We start from the raw sequence: 24,037 nt of genomic DNA, 5'->3' as shown, positions 1-24,037 counted from the left end.
GAGTGTTTAATGTTAATTTTCCTTTATTCAAATCCTAATTAAAAAGATCATAAACCAAAAGGAACTACAATTATTCACATCTATATATAGGACTAAGCTATCTCATATTTTGACACTTCTCAAATTTGATCAGCAAGCATAAAGAAAAATATTAGGTGGGTTTTTTGGTCATCGCATGTTCTTTTCTTCTTATAAACTGATGTTAATTTTTTTTTTCATTATTGTCATGCTGATCACGTAAGTTATTTCCACAATAATGCTTAGGAGTTTGTACATACAATATATAATTAGTTATGATGTTGTACATAAGTTAATGTCAACGCCAATTTACTACTTTAATACGTTTAATTATGCTTATGTGTGTTCGTTCTATTTATTATTTTCTAACTGAAATTGTAATTCAATTTGCTACCAGGAATTATCAAGAGACAATGGCTTCAGAAAGTTATCTAACACTAGAACAGTTAAATCAGAAATGTCCTTAATTACCGTCGTACTGAGTACGTCTTACTAGAAAGTGGGAAGCAAGAAATTTAAATAAGAATAACGAGTTTATAGGAATAAATTTTCTCCTACTTGATAAGATGGTAAATATTTTATTTTAAAAAAATCTTATATAGTTTTATTGTTAAAAATAATTTGTTTATTATATAGGAAAATACAATTCAAGGTTGTGTGCATCCTTCTCTTATTGAAAAGTTCGGAGATGGATTACATGAAGGGGCCATTATTGAAATCTGCAAATTTAATTTGCAAGATTACAATAAAAACTACAAAATCTCATATCATAAATTTCAGATAAGATTGACCGAGAGAACAACAATTGCATGTGTGGAGCAACCATTACCTCAAACACCGCCTGAAAAATTTCGATTTCGAAACTATGAAGAGTTTGCTCAACTGAAAGATTCAACATACGATTTATATGGTAATATTTAGTATTTTCTTTGGTCAGTTATTTCTTTATCTTTCCCCTTTTGACTTATTCAGGATAGTTAAATCTCTTGCAGTATTGAATGCAAAGATTGATAGGTTTAAATAATTATTACATCGACTGAAGTTGGATCCTTTCGTATAGAGTCTGCTTGACATTGGTTGATGCATTTGTATGTTTAGTAGGTCATTGATTGATTGATTACTAGGAACACGTAATCTGTTTTTTTTGTAGCAATTTGGTTGTCAAACATCATATGTTTCAGTCAAATTATTCGGTATTTGTAATGAATTTTGCTTGAAATAACATTATTATATAACACGATTTTTGTTACAGATGTAATCGGATGTATAAAAATTACAGATGTTATTCAAAAAAGGTATTATTTAAAAGGTTCAGTTCAGGTTCGGATAACCCATTTAAATAATTTTTGAAATTTTAAAATTCATTATATACTTTAAATCCTCAAAATCTATAAATACAATAATATGTTACATATAAATTTGAATAACATATGTCAAAACACCTAAAATTAACATATAAATTGGTTTGGTTTGAATATTTTGATAGAGAATCAATAGAAATTTCAAATATATTTTGGTGTTTTCACTATATTTTAGCTATCTTAGACATTTAGTTTTAACTATTTGTTTATATTTTCAAGTATTTTACACACGGTAAAAGTATCTTATATATTTTGGATGTTATTAATATACATTAAATCTAAAAATAATTAATATATTTAGGTATATAAATCTATATAATATATATTCGGATACCCGAAATACTTCGTTTCATTTCTCTAGATACCAAAATTTTGAACCCGTTCGAATATTTAATCAATTTCGATTCAGGTTCGGTATTATTTTTTTGGATCGGGTATGGTTCAGTTTTTCGGATTTTGTTTTTTTTTGCCCAGTCCTATTTTAATCTCTGTTTCATAGTAACATACGAAGACGTTTTCATTAAATTAATATAATAAAAACATGTTATAAAAAACTTTTAAAATCATTCCAAATTACTATTAATATAGCCTTGCATCATTCCAAAATACGATTTGAGTTAAACTTGAACATGATTATTCCAAAACAGACGATATAGTCTGATCATTAAAAGGTGAACTATTTATAAAAAACAAAAACAAATTATTAACTATTGTAAACACGAAAGACAAACATCATAAATTATGTAGAAAACAAATTTAAATTCAAAAATGTGTCCATAACATATATATATATTCTAAAATTGATGTACAAAAAATTGTCATTCTTTATATGTTTTCATAAAATTAAAAATCAAACAAAACCCGTGCAACGCACGGGTCCATACCTAGTGAGGATTAAACCCTAGTATTATATAAAACTTGGTTTTTCAAAGTTGCTAGTTAAAATGATCGCGACATGTGTCAATAAACTTTTTAAGATTGTGACATGTGTCAAAAATATGATATCCTTTTTAAGATTTAAAAATATGATATATTATTACAAAAATATATTTTTACAATTCTTTTTAAGATTTTGGAAAAAACAATTACTATTACACAGTCTTTTACAATTATATATTGTTAAAATTTTGGATAGTAATTTTTTTTTAAATCCTAAACAAGTAAATAATTACAAAAGATTGTTTGAAAGTAAATTTATTTTTTGTTTAAAAAAATATAATTTTCGTTTTTAAAGATACTAAAGAAATAAAATTGTGAAACAAAAATAATAACTAAATAGATTTAGAAAACGAATTATCAAAATCCTACAAGTACAAGAAATTATTTAATAAATATCATAAAGTAAAACTAACTATAAAATAAGTAATATTTATTTCTTAAAAGCCTAAACAAAAGAAAATTGTAAAAGTATTACTATTATTTTACCATAAAAAATAGCTACAAATATTTCACAACTATATTTAGGTTTAAGTTTCCACATATTATTTTCACAAAACAAAATATTATTTACGAGAAAAGTATTACGTAAGTATTTTATTTTAATTTCTTGATAAAACTCAATTTTTTATAATCTTATTACATTTTATGATGCTAACATAATTTTTTTCCAATTATGATGTGTTGTCCCACATGAGTATATGTGAATATGTAAAATATTAAACATATGTGTTTGTACGTATAAGACAAAATATAAAATCAGTTAAATTTTTTTTTATTAAAAATAAATTAGTTGTACAAATTTTTTAAACATAAACGAATTATTGTATCCTACCAATACAAGAAAAGTTTAATGAAAAATACTAAATAAAAATAATTATAATTATAAGATAAGTAAGTTTCTTTTTTAAAAATTCTAAATAAAATAAAATTGTAAAAGCAATATTATGTTTCTTATAAATAACTAACTTTTATTTTTCATAGGTAATTTTGTGTTTAAAAAATTATACACCAAAATAAATTCAGATATTTCACCCGATATGATTGTTACATGTGCCAATAAAAAAATATATGTTAATGTGTCAATAAAAATCTGCCATTATGTGAAAATAACTTTCTTTTTCATAAAATCCTAAATAAAATAGATTTATGAAATAATTATTCCTTTTTTAATTTTGACCAAATAAGATTTTTTTCTTTTTAAAAAAAAAGAATCCTTACAAAATATAATATTAAAAGTCTAGTTAATAGTAATTTTCACTTTTAAAATTTAAAATTTGATGATAAACATGATACTAAAAATTATTTAATTAACAAAAACAATTGTTACAATATTAGTGATATTGAAAAAAATGAGTTTTGAAAATAGCAACTGCTAAAAATAGTTAATTAACTGGAAGTAATTATTTGATAGTAATTTTATTTTTACAAATCCCAAAAAAGATTAAATTTTAAAATATTATTTATTATTAATTTTCTTTTCTAAAGCCCTAAAAACTGTAAGAGAATATTTGATATATTTTTAAAAAATCATAAACAGAAGAGTTTTATATCATATTTTTAAGTTCTAACCAAAATAAAATTGTAAAAAATTATTTCGTAATGTTTTTAAGAGTGAATTTGATGATGAACATAATACTAAAAAATTACTCAATCTGTTTAAAATTAGTTTAGATATGAATTGTATAAATAGTATTTCTTAAACTTATTTAATAATAACTAGAAATAATTATTTGATAACAATTTAATTTTTCTAAAATTTTACACAGAAGACAATTATAAGAGGTCATATGATAGTAATTTTCCTTTCATAAAATCCTAAAACAAAAATGTAAAAGAGTATTTGATATATATAAATATATTTGATTGTAAATGAAAAGGATCCCTTTAAAAAAAATCTAAACAAAAATAAATTGTAAAATTATGTAATAATAATTAAAAATGAGAATTCGATGACAAGTATGATGTTTAAACTATTTAATTAACAAAAATAAAAAATTAGGATGTCTTCATGATTGCTATTTATATATGTTTGGTCATACGAAAACTATACACATGTCTGATATATATTTTCATGTTTGGTCACAAGAAATAGATTATTATTATTATTTCCACTGCAGTGATTTTTATATGTATTTTGTTAAAAAAATCAAGTTTAATCGCTATCTTATTACATTCTTTTTACTATATAATATTTTTTTACTTTATTTTTAATTAAAATGTTGTTATGGAAATATATCATTAAGAAATAATAAATTAAAAAATTATTAAATATCAGATAAGTTTAATAAAATATTAAATTATTAAATAAGAAAATGTATGATGTTGTCATTGACTGGATTGACCTTATTTAACTTTTAATTTTTTATATTCTAATTCTTAACTCGGATTGGGTTGGGTTTAAAGTTATAGGTATGAGTGTTTTCTCTAGCACTTAAGTAGAAAATTGATAAAAATTCACATATGCACTATGATTATAAAATACAAATATTAACTGTAATTTATGTGTAAAAATGAGTTCTTAATTATAAAATAAGTTTCACACATTATATGTAAAAATAATCCTAAAAGTATAATAAAATTATTTATTTATTTATTAAATTAAAACATCTAACAAAATCCGTTGTAACGTACAAGTTTATATCTAGACGAGATGCCTAGACATAGACGCCATATAACATTCACAAAAAATTTCAGAAATTGAATATGCTTTCGAAGGCTTCGAATATGCAGGCCCATTATTGAAATACCAGAAAATGTCAAATGGGCCAGTTCGATAAATTATTAAACGATAGACGACAATATTACAGCAATGCCACCAAGGGGATGTTCGATGTTACTTCGGTTAAGGGGTTTCTTCTTCCTTGCGCCTAGTCTCCTCGACCTTCAAGAATTAGGGGTTTCTTTTCTCGATCCAATCCCCAAATCCGGGTTTTGCGTTTGAGAAAATAAGCAATGAGGAGATCATCGGCGAAGAGGGATACAAGTTTCTTAGAGCAATTGATTCTCTACGTCGCAGGCGCTGCATTTACCAGCTTGTCTCTCTACGTCTGTGCCCGTCACTTTGACCCGAATCGTGACGCTGCTACAAAGGCCCTCAAGCATAAGAGAGAACTCTCCAAACGTCTTGGTCGCCCTCTTATCCAGACCAATCAATACGAGGTAATAGCTTTGTTTTCTTGTCTGAATCCGTATTCCTAATTCATTACAAAACGAAAGCATAACTTAAAAAGTTTCAACCTTTTTTTTTATGTTGGAACATAACAGGATGTGATAGCTTGTGATGTAATAAACCCACAAAACATAGATGTGGAGTTTGATTCTATTGGAGGGTTGGAGTCAATCAAGCAGGCTTTGTACGAGCTTGTGATTCTGCCGTTGAAAAGACCTGAGCTTTTTGCTTATGGGAAGTTGCTTGGTCCTCAGAAGGGTGTTTTGCTGTATGGTCCTCCTGGCACTGGGAAGACCATGCTCGCCAAGGCTATTGCGAAAGAATCTGGAGCTGTTTTCATCAATGTCAGGGTCTCTAATCTGATGAGCAAGTGGTTCGGTGATGCACAGAAGCTCGGTAAGTGTAGATGTAGCCCCTCTTGTCTGCGTTTCGTTCTATTGTTGTGAAGTAATGACATTAGGTGCTCTGTTTCTCTAGTGGCTGCTGTGTTTAGCTTGGCGGAGAAACTCCAACCTGCGATTATTTTTATAGACGAGGTGGATAGTTTTCTTGGCCAGCGCCGTGCGACGGATAATGAAGCGATGGCGAATATGAAGACTGAGTTTATGGCTCTATGGGATGGGTTTACTACTGACCGTGAGTTTGAACTTCTTGTCTTTACTGTCTCCTGTTTTAACCATTTTAGAATATAAAGAGTAATGTTGTCTGTGTTATAGAGAACGCTAGGGTGATGGTTCTTGCTGCAACGAACAGACCTTCTGAGCTTGATGAAGCTATACTTAGGCGGTTTCCACAGGCGTTTGAGATCGGTATGCCTGACCGCAAGGAGAGAGCTCAGATACTGGAAGTTGTTTTGAAAGGAGAGAGGGTCGAACCGGGTATTGACTATGATCGTATAGCTGGGTTATGTGAAGACTATACCGGTTCAGATATCTTTGAACTCTGCAAGAAGGCAGCTTACTTCCCAATCAGAGAGATCCTAGAGGAGGAGAAAAAAGGCAGACAAGTTTCGGTTAGTATTACAAATGTCAAATGTTTCCTGATTTTGGAGTACTGATATGCTTGCATTGTTTCAGGTGCCTAGGCCGTTGACTCAGTTCGACTTGGAGAAGGTTCTTGCTACTTCAAAGAAGACACAGGTTGCTGCAAGCGAGTACTCTGGCTCAAGCTCTCACGCTTCGGTTTGGAGAAGTCCAAGGGATAGTGAGGAGGTACAAGCAGCTATAAATGGCATCTCAAAGCTCTTTACTCCTCGGATTGTAAACCATCAGTCGGATTCTCAGGATCCAGAAGGAGATTCAGAATAGATTATTTTTCTCTGGAGTTTTTTGTGTATAACCAACCACAAAAGTATTACTAGAAAATTTACACTCTTTCAGATGTCTGAATTATGGACATTTTTCTTTTATATCATTTGTGATTCTTTGGGCTGTTTAACTTTTCATTTATCATTCTAAAGCTAAAGCAATGTATTTGTTGTGTATGGATAATTACGCTCATTCCTAAACGGAAACATTATATGGCAAATTATCTCAGAATGTTTATCGGCCATTGTATGGAATTAATTGTGATACACAATATAAAATTGTGGATCGGACAATGAATCAATTTCTCTTTAATAGTGTAGTTGGTAAGTAGTGGAGTAACAAGAGTAAATAAAATAGAGTAAATGGAAAGAAAAAAATATAGAGTAAAAAGGTAAGAAAAATAGAAAGTAGCATAACAACTTATTTTTCTTCTCAAAAACAGTGAGGAAAAGGTAAATATACTTTACCTTTTTTTAAATAAGCGAAAATTGATACTTCTATTTTATTTGATTAGTAAAATATGAGCTGAATATGAAGCAAATATTTTATCGCCAAAAGTTTTACTTTTAGAGCCTAAATGTTTCTTTGCAATACAAACATTGGCATTCTCAACTATTCCTATTAACCAGAAATTTTCCCAAGTACTAAATTTAACAAATGTGGACTAAATGATCTAGAGAACATCAATAGATTTCCAAAGATGAATTCCGCTGGCACATTTGGAAGAGTATGAATGAAGAAATATTAATAGAAATTGGAATTCGAAGAAGACATTAACATGGCAGAATTGGAAGGAAAACTATGGACAAAGCCTAAAATAGTGTGAGTAAATTCTCAATAGTTCATCTGAGAGATTAACACTAAGTGTTGGTATTTTCTAGATGGAGTCTCGAAATAATCTGATTTGTTACATGATAAGAATGGTCGGGGAAAAGCAATGAGGATGCAAAGATGGGAGTAAGAAATGTAAAACAGAGTTTCACACTGTTGCATGAAGGCCCACAACTAACTAGATATGGTTTTTGCAAACAGCTTGGTTCTAGGGGTTCAGAGTACAGATGTAACCAAAGATGCTACTTAATCTTTACTGTTTTGACATGCAATTTCAAAATTTATCATATTAGTTTAAATTTAAATGATAATATTTATAAATTGTACAGAGAGATAAAATTTATTTCTAGTAAGAACTCTACTAAATAAACATTTTCAGAATTAAGATTGGGACTTATTATCCGGGATCTGGATCCGATCCGAGATCCGATCGAGATCCGCTCAAGAAATAGGATATCCGGAATGTACGGATCCGGATGCGAATTTTTAAAAATAATAAATTTTATTAATAATTATTGTTGGTTTATTAATATTTATACATAAAATTAGACTTATAATATTATATTCTAATTTTATAATATTATAGATATATATATATATATCTATAAATTCTGAATAAATACTTAATTATATATTATTTTAGGAAATTTTGATATTTTATAAAAAATTTCTTTTACTTTTTATGAATCTGAATCTATATATCTACGGGTAATAAAATATTTAGACGGGTATCCGAAATCAGATCCGGATATTCTAAATTTTTAGGACATCGGTCCAACAACCAAAAAAAACTTAAATAATTAAATGCGAGTGGCACCATTTGGGCCTTGATGGGTAACACAATCCAATAACAAGGGAGGCTTTTATAGTCAACACTGGATCAAATTGGTGAGAGTGTCTCGTCGATCGTCTTCAACCCAACTGTAAGAAACCTTCGTCGATTCGATTTGATCCGAGTCCCCGCCGTCTCCGATCGAGTTTCACCTCGGAAGGTACATACCTGTTCAGTAGTTCAACTGAATCTAACTTTGTGGATCTCATCGTTGTACCATTACATGTGATTTGATCTGTTCTGGAATCACTTTCGTATGAATTGAGATTAGGGTTTATTGATTTCATTGCTTGATTGATCCTGATGATTTGAACAAAAATAACAAAAAACCTTTTTGCTGTTTCAAGCTAGAAATGCTGATGATTATTATGTTCTGTTTAATGGATTCTTAATTACGCTCCTGAACAGGTTACTGTGATATTAAGATCGAATCTTCTGATCATGGTTAGTGCTCTCTTAATGTTTTTGTTTTTCCTTCGGTAAAACTGTACTCAAGTCTCTAACACTTTTTTTGTGTGGGATTGATATCACAGAACTATCTTCTTGGAGCTTTCAAGCCGGCCTGTAATGTTTCTATCACCTTTACTGATGGAAAAAATCGTAAACAGGTACACACATCCCTCTCTCTCTTTAGGTTTATCCATTTCACTGAATATTTATGTATCCTTAATCCCCAACATTGATTACAGCTTGACTTATTAATCTTACTTGATCTCTGTTGCCGCTAGGTTCCTATTAAGAAAGATAATGGACAGACGGTTATGAACCCTCTTTTCCAGAGTCAAGAAACTATTGCTGGCAAGGTAACTTTGGTTTTGTTGTCATCTATAGCCATCAGGAGGTTTTATGGAGTTAGTTTGGTGTCCTTAACACGTTTTGGTTTAGGTTATTATTGAGCCATATCAAGGGAAAAAGGTGGAGCACAATGGTGTTAAAGTTGAGCTTCTTGGTCAAATAGGTGTGCAGTTTCTCTCAGTTTTTCTTTCCTTTTTCTAACTCATTTCCTCTCTATGTGCTTAATGATATTTGTGTGACAGAAATGTATTTTGACAGAGGGAACTTCTACGACTTCACTTCCTTGGGTGAGTCTAAACTTAGGGCTCTATTATGATATGGTTCTGTTCTTTTGCATCAGTAGTCTCTTGGTTATTAGTAGCTAACTCTTAGTTTTAAGTTGCTGATGGATCCTACTATCTTTTTCTGAATATCAGTGCGTGAGCTTGATGTACCTGGAGAAATATATGAAAAGAAGGCATACCCTTTTGAATTTTCGACTGTTGAGATGCCACATGAGACATACAATGGCGTAAATGTGCGGCTAAGGTATATATCATATTATTTCTGTAACATCTAAAGTTCCTAATGTTGCATATTGTAGTACATAACTTTGATCTCTGTTTATCTGCAGGTATGTCCTCAAAGTAACAGTTACACGTGGCTATGGTGGAAGCATCGTAGAGTATCAGGACTTTGTGGTATATTTCTTCCGTGTCTTTGTGGCACTTGTTATTTAAGATAAAACTTAGCTTTTTCTTTCTTCTTGTGAATTTGAAACAGGTCCGTAACTATTCTCCACTACCTCCAATCAATAACAGCATCAAGGTGAGTCCAAACTCTCTCATTTCCACTCTCAGTTTCCTTGTTCCTTGTCGCTCTTGCTTTTGAAACTGAATACATACTCTCTTAAAGCCTGTTCTACCTCCCAAGTTACAGGAGTTCTGCTCTTATTCTTATTCTTCACACATTCTTATTAGCACTATATATGCTTAATACCATTGGACCCTTTACCCGTTGTACAGATGGAAGTTGGGATCGAGGACTGCCTACATATTGAGTTTGAGTACAATAAAAGCAAGTAAGACAAACTCATTATTCATTATTTCAAGCTGGAATGATAAAGGGGAAATAGAAAAAACCAATAGCTAACTCCCAATGCTCTGGTGGATGCAGGTACCACCTGAAAGATGTTATCCTTGGGAAGATATACTTTCTTCTGGTCAGAATCAAGATAAAGAATATGGATCTTGAGATCAGAAGGCGAGAATCAACAGGAGCAGGAGCTAATACTCACGTCGAGACAGAAACACTAGCCAAATTTGAGTTAATGGATGGTGCTCCCGTTAGAGGTACTCCCCAAATTTACTTTATCAAATCTCACTCTACCCTTCTTTAGCTATTGAGTAAGCATTGAGACATTTTCCAGGTGAATCTATACCCGTAAGACTGTTCTTGACACCATACGATCTGACACCAACGCTTACGAACATAAACAACAAATTCAGCGTTAAGTATTATCTGAACCTTGTGCTGGTGGACGAGGAGGATCGCCGTTACTTCAAGCAGCAAGAAATCACGCTGTACAGGCTCAAAGAGGAGACATCTTGATGTTTACAAAAAGGAAAGAGAGAAATGATAAATTTTCAGAACTTTGTAAAGCCTTTCTCTGTATGCAATTGCTTTCGGTACTTGGAGTGATGAAGTTAAATCATGTAGTTTGTTCAACGACAATAATGTTTTTTTCTCTCAACGACCATATTGTTGTTTGCTTTGTTTGGAGTCGGACGACTTTTATTCTCTTCTTTTATGTGTTTCCTTCCATAAATTTACGCTAAGTACTAACTGTTTATTAAAACTGAATTCTGTACCATTAGTTGATTATTTAAATTCCTATCATCTATGTATTCAACTTTCAAAGGAAGAACCTAAATAAATACAGTGTTAATATGCTGTAAAACGAATTTAAAAGAATATTTATATTAGCTTAGTCAATGATCTTAAATGTTTCATCTAAGAAAATTGAAGTTCATCTAAGAAGGTTTTAGACTAATCTCTGTAGGTGGAAAAAAGAAAACCGAATCCAAAAATTCAAATCTAACCAACTTAAACAAAAATTTGAACCGAATCGAGTATGACTTAGATACTTGAATAGATATTGTTTTACCGTATTTTGCACGGTTTTACCCAACCAAATCTGAACAATGGAAACCAAAAAATATCTCAGAAAATTCAAATCTAATAATAATATCAAACCTGAACTCCATTCCAAATAAACACCCAAAAATATTTAAATATCTGAGTGAATACCTAAGATTAGTACCTAAATTTTAGTGATGAATTAGATTGAAAGAACATGTGTATAAAAACTTATGATGAGACTTAGTCCAATATACTCGCGGGGGGATCAGGTTTTGGTTGCGGATTTACTTGTAATGGAAATTTCATAAGTGGCATCATAAAGTTCTCTTAGCACTGCATGTTTAATGAGAAGTTCTTAGGGTGAGGTTCTTAGCGAAATATATTTAAGAACCGGTTCTTAGTTTATTTAGTTAAAAGTTAAGAGACAGGTTTTTATATTCTGCTAAAAACCTCACCCTAAGAACTTCCCATTAAACATGCTTTTAGTAGAGAATCTTAGAACCTTATAAGAGTTGGCTAACTAAATGGGTAGCTAAAAAAAAAAAGAGTTGTCTAACCCCTTTACGTTAGATGTTCAGATGAAAACTGACATCAAGTTTTGTGAAAAAATTTCTACAAATAAGCAGATTCGAGCTGAAGTTAAAATGTTATATAAATGTATCTTTTTATTTAGCTTAGTTGTTCTTCCATTATGATTTGTGTACTTTATATGAATTTTTATATCTCCGGTTGTCTTTATCAAAATTTGAGGGTACAAAAGTTGAAGACTACTGTAGTTTTGGTTTGAAGATAAATAAAAACTTCAGAAGATTGCATTGAAAGTTGGAGGTAATTCGGTTTTTGATTGAGTTTAAAAACTTGTTCTTTTCATCTGAGGTTTTCAGAAGTTGACATTTGCATTTTAAATTTAATTATGTCGTTTTCAAGTTTACACGATATTGTTTTTTTAAATAAATGTATCATCCTTTAAAGGTTATCATAATCACCAATTCTAAATCATGTCACCAATCCTTTATTAATGCAAATTGTTTAAATTTGCCAAGTTTTTGGAAGTATTTTCGAGTTATATACAAGTATTAGGGTAACTGAAATACAAATTAGAACTGTACCCGAATTGAAAATGGATTCAACCAAATTTGTGATATATTATTATACCCAAATTGAACCCGGATTTGTGAATTAGAACTGGACCCAAATTAGAAATGGGTTCAACCGGAGGTGTGATATATTATTATATTTGAATCGAACCTGAGGAAGTCCAAACCGAATTTGAAACAACGTTTAAGAATATTGGAACAAAACTAAATTTCATAACCCAAAAACTCAAAATCCGATTGAACTCGAAAGAAACCCTATTAGATACCCGAATGCACATGCCAACTTTGTATTATTAATGTTGTTGTAGATTTCTGTACATAACAACTAAGAGAAGAATAAACAAAACAAAAGAAACAAAGAGAAGAATAAAAAACACGCTAAAGAATTTTTTAGCTAAATGTGACAAGGTCAGAAAACAGGACAACCCTGCGTTACTACGCCTTTGGCAGTAGGACAAGATGCGAGGCCACAGTTTGTGCTATCATCAGCGTTTCCCCACCACGCCAGTCCAATTCCTCTGCGTCCTAACGCCAGAAAAATCAGTATTGTCATAAATGCAGTTCCCGCGTCCAAACCTCCGGACAAAACGTAATTGTACTTTGTCCACCACTCTCTCTTGTACTTAAACACAAAGTGTCCGAATATAAATGCCACGATGCACCAGCTCGTGAAATTAACCGCCATCGCGGGTGGCATCATCGAGGTTGCTCCTAAAATAACTGGAAAATGTATCTGTGAGATCCATTTTTGAGATGGAAACGCTTTGGTCGCTAGCCAGACGAAGAAAGGAGTGATTGCACCTACGAGGAAGAACCAGTTTATGGCTGAGTATTCTCCTAAGTCACCGAACATTCGACGTGGTCCTACGAGTCCCCAAATCACTGATGCATCGAAGAAGACACGATCCATCGGGCATGTCCATTGACTGTCGTCAGGAAGCAAAGCTTTGTCACATAAATGAGGAATGTCTACCATTAACCACCAAGCAGTTCCTGTGTATACTAGGACAGCCACAAGCGTCCCAACCACCTGAAAAAATCTTGTGTCACTAATTCTATTTTTTTAACAAATAATTAATTGTAGATTAATTAGTCACCTGTGCCAAATACATGCTTCTAGGAGGGATCTTCATATAGAGGCCGAGTTTGAAGTCTTGGATGAATGTTAGAGCCTGAGTCATGCTGATGTATCCATACACTTTGAAGCACATGTTCGCAACCGGACGTTCTGGATAGATGTATCCGATTACATATTCTGTGATGACGTTCAAACCCGGTGCCTAATACAATAAGAAACTCGTTACTTACAAAAATAAAAGAATTCAACCTCTAAATAGTTAAGTGATACTGAATCAGACATAGATGCATATGAATATGAATTTCTCTTAAGTTCGTCTCCTTTTCAGTTTTTCTTCCAGAGGAATGTGTGAGTTTGTTTCATAGTTTTTTTTCTGTTATAGATGGTTATATTTCAGCAAAACTCAGAAGATTAATTCATTAAACCCTAGTTATTTTTTTTTTCAACTCTTATGTAGTTTTTAGTTGGTACCTGATTAGTCGTGGCAAGAATAACACCAATAAGAGGAGTGAAGAAGACGGCAATAGCACAAGCTAGCAACACTCCCCACCAAGGTAGCTGTACGGTTGCATTGTAGTACACAGAGATGAACACGATGAGCGCAATGTTGAGTACGAGGATCACCAAAAACCACCACATGGGAACTTCTCTGTAGTTTTTCTTCATGATCCTAGTGTGTATATCCATTTTCTTGTTCCTCTTGAAAGCTCCTCTTGTTTGCTTCCACAGATCCCTAATATATAAAAATTAGAAACTATTACCAAAAAACTGGTCCCTAATCTATGGAAACTACATCGTTAACTAACATTTGATTAGTAAGGGACTGATCGAGTTTAGTTAATTACCTTCCGTTAAAGAGTAAAACATGGACAATGGTTGCGGACAAAGTGGCAAACCCAAGACCATATGTAACCGCAAAGAAAGTGCTCATATGGATAGGACCAGTCTTTGCATAGACGGCTCGGTCGAGATGGAACTTGTCATCAATGATGCTCAAAACATCATAAGACGATCCATTGCCCATGAAAAGCCCACTTGAGAATATGGGATATGTTTTGGCACGGTAAAGATTAAGCCAATAGCAAATGGGAGTGGCGACATACATAATTATCACAAAACCAATGGTTACATTGACGGTAGCGAAGATCGGGCTAGCAAGTGGACTGCCGAGGTAAGAGCCAATTGTAGCCCAATCAATACCAATTGCGCCTATACCAAGACCTTGTTCACCTGAACCGAGTTGGTTAGCCAAAACCGATTTTGGGCTAAGCCAACAGACCCATGAGATGGAAGTTATCATTGTGAATAGATAACCAGGGAGAATGTAGTATGCGAAGCTAGTAACAAGGACTATGATGAAGAATTGGATTCGGGTCATGCCTCCTTTTGTCTTCTTTTCCTTCTCATGCAAGGCACTGCAGTGGTTAGTGAACTAATTAAGTAGTTGAAGACTAATCAGGAAGATGAGATTTATATAGATGTTTTATAAAATGTATTACCTGAATAAAGAAACTTGAACTAGATTGCTTGGCCACCACATTTCACCTGGCTCAACAAGGTGTTTACGGAATAGACCAGCCCACCCAAACCCGAGAAACTACAAAAAAAAAAAAAGAAGAAGTGTTTTTCATATGTGAAAAAGGTAGGAATATTATTCACCAAACTGTAGCAAATATCTAAATCTGAAAACGTGGCCTCAAAATTGTACAAGTAATCAGAGCACAAATTTCAAACCAACGCCAACTATATCCTTAAATTGGACTAACACTGAGTTTTAATTAATAGCTTAAGAAGATATTAGTAACAATTGTTTTTAGTTTAACTGTGGTCAAATGATTCCTATATATCCATATATCCAACAATACTTGACCTGGCTATTAGAATATATCCATATAAAATATTTTAGACTAATCAAATATGAATGTTCTTACCTAAGAACAAAAAAAAAAGCATATAATGACTTTCTAATTTCAAAACAAAATTATTGTAAATGTAAAAATTTCAACCAAATGTAAAAGTAAAAACTCTTCTTCAGATCAAAGAATTATTGCATGTTTAAATACGGGCAGAGACGTATCAATACCTGAGTAGTGATCATAATGAGAAAAGCCGGTAGAAACGGAAGAGATCTCTTATAATAAAGCTTAATAGCACTAAGTATATGAGTCGCATAAACCGTTCCTGCTCCAGAATTAGCAAAAATTGTGATCATAACATGTTCCTTGATGTTAAACGGACCAGGATTCATATTGAACTCCCACCTTGATCCCTCCAAGTACTTCTTATTTGGAAGCACTCGAGCCATCAGATGACCGAGCGGCACGACCGCGATCTGAGCCGAGATTCCTGTAATGGTCAACGGCATCTGTCTGTACCAGAAAAACTGGTTCACAAACGATAGTATGATACACGCGGCAAGACCTAAAACCCACATTCTAAAAGTGAGAACCGGTAACGTTGGATCGTCGGTTTTTGGAACGGTTAGCTCAACCTCCTCCACCGCGCACCGATCTAGCTCATCCACGGCTTCTTCTATTTCCATGGCTCCGGTCGAGTGCTCTACAATCTCGGTCATTGAAATATACCTGAGAGCTGTTTTTTGGAGGTGTAGTGAATCTTTATAAGGTTAAAGGTGAAACAAGAACTTGATTCTGTAGAGATTCTCGCTATTGAATCTTTCTACTAATCACTTATTTATCCTAGTTCTGCTAACAGATATACTCAAATGTTAACATGATTTACTAAAAAAAAAAAAGTATTTTAAACAGAATTACGAAGGAAAACAAATCAACGAACTAAGTGCCTTCTCTCTAGGGTCTTACTGTTGAACTAATAAAACTTTGTTTTAGTTAATTTCATTTTTAATAAAAAATGGTAATTTTTGAATTTCGAGAGTGTTTAAAAGCGCAACTACCAATCAGTCATATTCTATCTATGTTTTGGAAAAAGTTGTTAATACTCTCGTCATCCACATATGTTGGCAGCCTTGTCAAAAATATTTTCTATTGTAGCATTTAAATTGTTTATGACTTTGAATGTTTGCAATTTTGGAATTTGAACCTCATATCCTTGAGTGTAATAACATTAGTGAATCCTTATTATTAATCAAATCACTAAGGAGCTTCCACAACATTATCATTTTTTTTAAAACGTCTTATGCCCCTGCTCATTATTTTTATCTACTAAGTGGTTCACGTATACAATGGAAACATATCATAATTTGTTTCATAATTATCCATTTCCAACAATTTATTTCAAATCTGTTCTACTTTTTTGGCATTAGCCAGCCATGGGCCAAACAACTAGGAACCGAATATCTAAATTTAGATGGTTTATATTTTAGGCTTTAGTTGGGCCTAGCATTCAATTATGTAATATTACGCCTCAAATCGTTTCTTGAAAATAATTCGATAGCATCTTGAATTTCTAACCATCATTTTTTCAAAAGATATGCAAAAGATTCTCAAATGTTATCCCCACAATCCACAGACGCACATATTAACCAACCAAAGTACAACAAACATTGACTTTTTCTTTTGTTTCTTTGCTTTATTTCTGAAATTTTAGTACGGTGAAAGTTTATGTTTGGCCCACATATTACGAAGTGGGACCAATAAATGATCGAAAAGAAAGACAGTTGCTGCGCTAATTGTTCAGATTTCAGATGGAGGAAGGAGAGGTTTTTCTTTTTATCAGGACAGCTAGATCGTGCCCACACCGTGACAGTGGTGGTCCTCTGAGCAGGCTGCAATTACTCCTTTTTTTTCTTCTCATTAATTCAGAAACACCCCAAATGGGTTTTAATTAAGATGGACCAATATACAGCCCATAAGGGATGTGACCACTGCTTTCCATCTCTCCCTTTTAATCATATGAAAAAATTCTTTCTTTTTTTCTTTTTCTAAACAGGATCATAAAGAATGTTTGTTTACATTTACAACGAAGGTTTTTTCTTTGTGTTCGACAATGCCAGTTTAAAATCGTGAGATTAGATGGGTTTAAGAGTATATCTCGTACAGAATGTTTCTTTATCATAATTGTCCAATCCTCTTCAGATGAAACCTCTTTTGTTTTTTCTCGTTTTGTCTATCGAATTGTTTAATTTCAAATAAGTTTAGAATAAATTTGTAGTGTAATACATTTGATCTCTTTACAGGTGGGATTAATCATTGATGGCTATTTCTCACTGACGACGAGTCTTCTGCATCATATATAGTTAGAATAGTATTGAATATATCATCAGTCCCTCTGCGTGGTAGTGTATATATATATTGATGCATGTAAAAAAAATTACAGTTGAAAGTGCTTCAACTTTTATTAATACCATTTTTATAATATATTACCTATTAAAAACATTTTGCTATAGGGGCACATAGTTTTGAGGAATTGCTTAACCGATCTGCCATAACAGCAAGAATTAATGATAATCAGTTTTGGATAAACTTAGAAAAAATTTATATACTAATCAAAGTCTCGGGATCAAATGAAAAGTAGAGAGATTTGTTCATTATGATATTCATGTTGTTGAGCAATTTAAGCCAAATTGTTGCTGAGATGTTGGTTTTTTTCCAACCTAGTGTATTATGATTCAACCTTATTTATTTTCATAAATTGATCTCACAAGTAAACTTAGTAAATGTATTGACATAAGAAGAATCTTGTTATTTGCAAACAACATATAAATATATATAGTTGTAAAATAACATTACAAAAGACTTGATCAGTGGACTATATGATGGAAAAAAGAACCAAAATCACACACACACACATATATATATTATAATATCAAACCAAGTCTAAAAGCTCGTACTGCGACAAAAAAATTTTTTTTATCATTTCTATAAATGTCGTGAAAATTAACTTGAATGATTCTTAAATTAGGCAGGTTTCTTAGTCACAAATAAGGGAAGGCTCAGAGTCCAACGAGCAAAGCACAAATATATCTGTCTTGAGTTCTTAAGTCGAGGTATGTCCCAATTAACTCCTACCGTCACAAGCTATAACAACTCGTGGTCCTTCCATGTACTCTTTTTAGTTGCTCATGCATGGACCAATCCCTAGCTGGCTTTTCTCTTCGTTTCTTTTCTCCATTTAATTTCCTTCGTTTCAATAAACTGTATAGAGTTTTTGTCTAGTTGTCTTGGATTTTGAGTGATGTCTTAACAATTTGAATTTATACCTAACTTCCATCAATGGGAAACAATTTCTTAATCCGATACATTGTCCTGAATATTGCATACGTATAGTGTCATAGTATTTTGAACTGTAACCTAATTTCCATCCGTGCAGAGAAACGTCTTTACCAATTTCATTCTAAACCTACTTTCCATCGTAGAAAATGGATTTGATCGAAAAAGCATTCAATTTATATGGGATTATTCAATCAATTTAGGTTTTCTACGTAATATATAATGAACGGTTTATAATTATTATTTCCAGTTTGCATGATTATACACATAATATTTTTTACTTGTATTATATACTTGTTAGATGTAAATATAAGTATCAAAAGAAATGAAAAATACATACTCATACCTTGATGTGGTGGCATTGGAAATCCGAAGAAACTCAAAAATTGTCTTTACAAGATTTTATCAACTCAAATTAATATATCAATTACAAACTAAAACCTTATATAGATGATACCCACCCTTCTAAATGTTCGGGTGCATTCAGGAAAATTTGTCCATCAAAATATGTCAATCAAAATTTGTCAATCTTTGTTAAGTTGTTAAGTGATCAACTTTACACTACTCGGTTGCTTCATTGTTTCTCAAGACTTAAACTCTTATGTATGATGGTTTAATTTTGAACTCTAAAGTCTTTAGAACAGTTTCGAAAGTGAGTACTAGCAGAAATTCTAAGTATTTAGAAAAAAGAACAAAAGAAATGAAATTAAGAAAGAGAAGACCAAAAAAAATTATTTTGGACTTTTTAAGAACCATTAATATACTCAAAAGACACATGTCATCATGTTAAAGGAAATTAATGTTTTATTAGTTTTGAAAAATAAAACATAATTGAATTTTTTTAATATTAATATTTTTTTTCTTTTAATTTTTTTTTGTGGTTTCTAACCGTTGGAGATGTTCTTATGACTTTATATATGTAATTTTTCTAGCATTTTAATTGAAAGACTAATGTTAATAAAAATTGATTTAACAGAAATAACGTTGAATTAAGCTCGAAAATAGTTGTGGATAAAAACAAAATTATTTGGGGTTAGTCTGTTTGGACGCTAGGGGTCAAACTAAAATACCTAGTAAGTTTTGGAATGTGATACTTATCACAGAAAATCTACACGGTCATTGTTCACGTGAGTATTCATATTGACCCTGAATAAAGAAAAATGACCTTAATATCCGTGCATGATAAGATTACAAGTACAAGATTGTCACACATCTCTACTCAAAGAAACAGCAATCCTTGGGATCATCATTATCCCATCAAGTATGTATTTAACTTAGATGGTCACCAATGTACACCTCTATATTTTTCTCTAAAATAGAGATTTCTATTATAGAGGTGAAAATGCTCCAATCTATACTTCTATAATAGAGTTCCTCTATTTTAGAGGAAAATATAAGGGAAAATTATTTTTTGCCTCTATATTTAAAGGTGAAAATAGCATATCTCTATATTTTCCCATATAAATAGAGGAACTCTATTATAAAGGCATATATTGGAGCATTTTCACCTGTATAATAGAGTTTTTCTATTTTAGAGGAAAATATAAAAATAAAAATAGAGGTGGGTTGGAGATGGTCTTAGTACGATGACATCAGAGTTTTAGTCATGAATTCCATATATTTATTTGCCCTTAGAACCATGAAAATTCAAAATGTCACGAGGAAGAATTGAACATCCAACCTTATCTACTTCTAATATGAACATTACCAACAAAGCTATTATTTTTATCATAATTGGCCCATAATACTAATATAATTTTTAAGGCCCCAATCTTATGTTTATCTAGTTTATGGTCACTCACGGTCCTGGTCGACATCGTTTAGTATGCCACTTATTTGCCTATTAAAATAAGGGCTTTGCAAATATGTCTTACAATTTTAAGTCAATCCCAAAAATAACTTATGTTTTTTTCTGAAATTTTCATTTTTTTCATATTCATTCCAGAATTTGAGTTATTCACAAAAATATCATTACTTTTTTCGAAAATGAGTATTTTACTCAATCATCATCATCTTCATCAAGTATTTACAATATTTTCATTGCAATCAATATACCAACCACCGTGACCACCCAATTTAAAGTTTTTAGTGCACCTAAAAATTAATTTTTACTCTTCATATCTCATTTCTTAAGCATATAAACTACATCTCTTTCATTTTTTTCTCTAAATTCATCCAAAAAAAATTCAAGATTTTGATTCCAAACTTTGTAAGGTTTATAGAGTCATTCAAGGTCATGATTCTTGGTTATTACCGAGTGGATCGCTTTCGTGGTGAAATTTGTGTGCTTCGAGAAGCTAAGCAAGTTATCTCACAAGTTCAAGGTACCGCATTTTTAAGATATGTTTGCCAAGAAGACTTCTCTAGGACATATGATCCGAGAGTTCTAAAATGGAAAAATACAACTGTCAGTTCTGTTTCCTACTATATAGTCTAGTGCTTTTCATAACTGTGATTTAGGGAGAGGTTTCAGTACTAATTCCGAGTATGTGCCACGTTTAGGCGGATCTTAAACAGTGAGTTGAAGATCATTAGATGCAATTCCTTTTTTGTTGATTCCCACCTTCTTCTCCACAACTTCCATCTTATCCCCAAGAAGCTTGATATCCTTAAGACACATACCAAACCCATCAGTCATGACTTACACCAGGTCATAAGCCTTGTTAACTCTCTACTATCTTAACCCCACTCACAGAAGCAGAAGCCTTTGTTCGAGCCTCTGTACGAGCTCTGTATGATATTTCTTCCTAGCTCTTTTTTATTCCTTCACAGCAGGCTCTTCCTTCTTATAAGAGTCTTCCTTCATATACAAAACCTTCGAATTAGTCCACGGGTTAGTACCTTGGACTGCACATCAATCTTGGGTCCACTTCCAATCGCACCAAACATGACATTCACTATGTTTTTAGCCGGCACATCAGGTTCATCATTGTCCCATCGAGGTAACATTTCACTAATGTCCTTTGAAACATAGTTGATCACGCGTGTCTGCAGTAAATAAAGAATATCAAGTTTGATATTTGAGAGAATAGTCACTATTATACTATCTGGGTTTAATCAGAATTACTTGTCTGATGATAGCCTCTTTAACAAATTTGAATCATGTTTCCCTTGTAAGCCAAAAAAGGTGGAGTCGGTTTGTTTGGTATGGTATTTCCATAAGTAGCACCAAATTTGGGTAGACCGCTGTAGATCCACACCTGGAGAACTTGTATAAACCCTCAGAGAGTCCATCAACACCTTAAACTCTAATCTCCCTCATGGATAATTCTTAAATTCTTCTAAATCCATCACTAGCCTTACACGACTAGCCTGTGTAGCGCATGAGCACCTTTTTCCTTCAATAAATCCAGTTTAGATGGCTAGGTATCCCACCTGCATGTGATCATCCCGAGACCACTCTTTGTATCTCTCACGCGCTGCCATTATTTGTTTAGAACTTGGACCAACATCGACATCAACACCCATCATCTCCCAAAAACAAACCATCTCCTTTTAACCTCAACCGTTAGATTTTCCAGGTTCCCAATGAAATTACAGTTCAGACCAGTGAGATATTCAAACTCTATCAATGAAACCCTTACCGGTTTTGGAACAATGAGACTCCAAAGCTCATACTTCTTCTTGATGTTAAGCTGGAAACTAAACATAAAATGAACCAGTCTTGATGCCCAACCAAAATTCAGCTCCTTGAACTTGATGAACACTTCCAACCTTGAGTTTGAGCTCCTCTCATTCATCATTACGTATACCATCCTTTACAGCAGGAAACAATTTTGAGTTAATACGCAATGCTTTGGTTGGATAGGTCTTCTCCCTTAAGATAAATATCCGCTTCTTGAGTTCTGGTAAATCCATGTCTCAGTCTACAAAACAATGAAAAACCAACATCTCAAACACAAACCAAACAGAACACGGGTAATATACTAACTTCTTGTATTGGAAGAATTCTTGGAAGACTTCATGCATGCGAAGACTTCCTATAAGACTTTGTGGAAGACTTCGCATGCCTGAATTTATTCCCGGAAGTCTTCCAGTATAACCTCAATAAAATCGAACGCTTACATATTTGAAAACCGTGCTAAGCCTATAGATCTGAAGAGAAACTCTAATACATCTAACAGTTAGATAACAGAAGAAAAATCAAAATAAATCAAACAACTGGATGAACTTACAGCCGTAAGCAGAGAAGTTATGGTCCAAAGCGGAGAAGTTACAGTCGCCGCCAACACATCGGTTACAGATCTACAAAACTTGATAGGAAAGTAGAAGTTAGACTACAGCATTTAGGGTTTAACGGCGGCTATACGGTTTTCTAAATTCAAACACTGAACTTGACATAAAAGAGGAAGAACTTACCGGCATCAGAGTTCAACGACAACACAAACGGTTTCAAATCTGAAAAAGAAGCATGTTAGTTTAATATACTAAAATAATATTTAGCCATGAATGAGAAACGAGATTACAGGCAGTGAGAACAACGGAGAAACAAGATTTGCCATAATCGTGATATTCAAAATCACCTCTGAGAAAAATGACTAGGGTTCCGTGTTTTTATCAACAAAAAAGTGAAAATACTATTTATATGTCCAATAAATAATCTGTTTTCAGTTTTTACGTAATTTGGTAATTTTGTTTATGTTAAAATTGAAGGTAGTTAAGGTTTGGTTCGGTTTGGAAGACTTTTTGAGAAATCTTCTAACATAAAATACACTAGAAGACTTTTTAAGAAGTTAAGAAGTCTTATTAAACTTAAATTTATTATTCACCTAAAAGACTCATATGTCATCTAGTGTATTATTTGTTAGAAGACTTCCCAAGAAGTCACCTAAACCTAGTATCAAATAACTAACTAAATCACAACAAACACTTCATTAAACTTAAAATCAACTTTTAAAGTGTTTAATATACACAAAACTAAACATAGATAGGTTAATTTTTTTAAAAAAAATTATGATTCCAAAATCTAACTCTAAAAGTATAAACAATATAGTTTTTTTTTGTGTTTAGCCTCTGAGTAAACCTGTGCATTTATCCCAAAAATGATAGCTACTAAAAGTTTGGCAAGTCATATTTTGTTTATGAAAAAGGTAAAAGATATTCACAAAATAGTATTAATTACCGAAAAATTGATGTTGTTAACGCCGCCAGTAAAATCCTAAACGCCGTACTCTAAATCTTAAGCCCTAAACTCTAAACCCAGTTTTTTGGTGACGACGCTAACAACATCAAAGTTTTTTTTTCTTTTTTGGCAATTAATACTATATTCTGATTACTTTTTAATTTTTCATAAAAAAAAA

The 24,037-nt window shown here is 32.2% G+C and overlaps 3 protein-coding genes across 3 annotated transcripts; 2 read left to right on the top strand and 1 right to left on the bottom strand.

Annotated features, from left to right (window-relative positions):
• The first annotated feature begins 5,123 nt into the window (after window positions 1-5,123).
• Window positions 5,124-7,029, top strand: LOC106371288 (outer mitochondrial transmembrane helix translocase). The gene is made up of 5 exons (XM_013811338.3): window positions 5,124-5,477; window positions 5,583-5,883; window positions 5,965-6,123; window positions 6,204-6,499; window positions 6,564-7,029. The coding sequence occupies exons 1-5, from the start codon at window positions 5,271-5,273 to the stop codon at window positions 6,792-6,794; spliced, it is 1,194 nt and encodes a 397-aa protein (XP_013666792.2). The 5' UTR covers window positions 5,124-5,270; the 3' UTR covers window positions 6,795-7,029.
• A 1,418-nt stretch (window positions 7,030-8,447) lies between these two features.
• LOC106371289 (vacuolar protein sorting-associated protein 26A-like) lies at window positions 8,448-11,035 on the top strand. Its single transcript, XM_013811339.3, has 12 exons — window positions 8,448-8,617; window positions 8,866-8,901; window positions 8,991-9,065; window positions 9,186-9,260; window positions 9,343-9,415; window positions 9,495-9,539; window positions 9,669-9,780; window positions 9,866-9,932; window positions 10,015-10,059; window positions 10,257-10,312; window positions 10,408-10,583; window positions 10,661-11,035. Exons 2-12 carry the CDS (start codon window positions 8,899-8,901, stop codon window positions 10,840-10,842), a joined length of 909 nt encoding a protein of 302 aa, XP_013666793.1. The 5' UTR covers window positions 8,448-8,617; window positions 8,866-8,898; the 3' UTR covers window positions 10,843-11,035.
• Window positions 11,036-12,741: 1,706 nt separating this feature from the next.
• On the bottom strand, window positions 12,742-16,281 carry LOC106369543 (oligopeptide transporter 9). Its single transcript, XM_048742791.1, has 6 exons — window positions 15,632-16,281; window positions 15,048-15,145; window positions 14,394-14,963; window positions 14,020-14,281; window positions 13,568-13,750; window positions 12,742-13,500 (listed from the first exon to the last, which is right to left on the bottom strand). Exons 1-6 carry the CDS (start codon window positions 16,121-16,123, stop codon window positions 12,880-12,882), a joined length of 2,226 nt encoding a protein of 741 aa, XP_048598748.1. The 5' UTR covers window positions 16,124-16,281; the 3' UTR covers window positions 12,742-12,879.
• Between the last annotated feature and the right edge of the window lie 7,756 nt (window positions 16,282-24,037).

The sequence above is a fragment of the Brassica napus genome, chromosome A10 (genome assembly GCF_020379485.1).
Source record: "Brassica napus cultivar Da-Ae chromosome A10, Da-Ae, whole genome shotgun sequence".
NCBI lineage: Eukaryota > Viridiplantae > Streptophyta > Magnoliopsida > Brassicales > Brassicaceae > Brassica > Brassica napus.
This window is presented reverse-complemented; position numbering and strand designations above follow the sequence as displayed.

Bases quoted from the DNA above. Each gene is read 5' to 3' on its own strand.
- LOC106371288 (XM_013811338.3), top strand. From the start codon at position 5,271: ATGAGGAGATCATCGGCGAAGAGGGATACAAGTTTCTTAGAGCAATTG. The intron at 5,478-5,582 runs GTAATAGCTTTG...GGAACATAACAG, and splicing joins TCCAGACCAATCAATACGAG to GATGTGATAGCTTGTGATGT. The intron at 5,884-5,964 runs GTAAGTGTAGAT...CTGTTTCTCTAG, and splicing joins CGGTGATGCACAGAAGCTCG to TGGCTGCTGTGTTTAGCTTG.
- LOC106371289 (XM_013811339.3), top strand. The intron at 10,060-10,256 runs GTGAGTCCAAAC...CCCGTTGTACAG, and splicing joins CAATCAATAACAGCATCAAG to ATGGAAGTTGGGATCGAGGA. The intron at 10,313-10,407 runs GTAAGACAAACT...TGGTGGATGCAG, and splicing joins TTTGAGTACAATAAAAGCAA to GTACCACCTGAAAGATGTTA.
- LOC106369543 (XM_048742791.1), bottom strand. From the start codon at position 16,123: ATGACCGAGATTGTAGAGCACTCGACCGGAGCCATGGAAATAGAAGAA. The intron at 14,964-15,047 runs GTAATACATTTT...TAACCACTGCAG, and splicing joins GTTCAAGTTTCTTTATTCAG to TGCCTTGCATGAGAAGGAAA. The intron at 14,282-14,393 runs GTAATTAACTAA...TTTATATATTAG, and splicing joins GTTTTACTCTTTAACGGAAG to GGATCTGTGGAAGCAAACAA.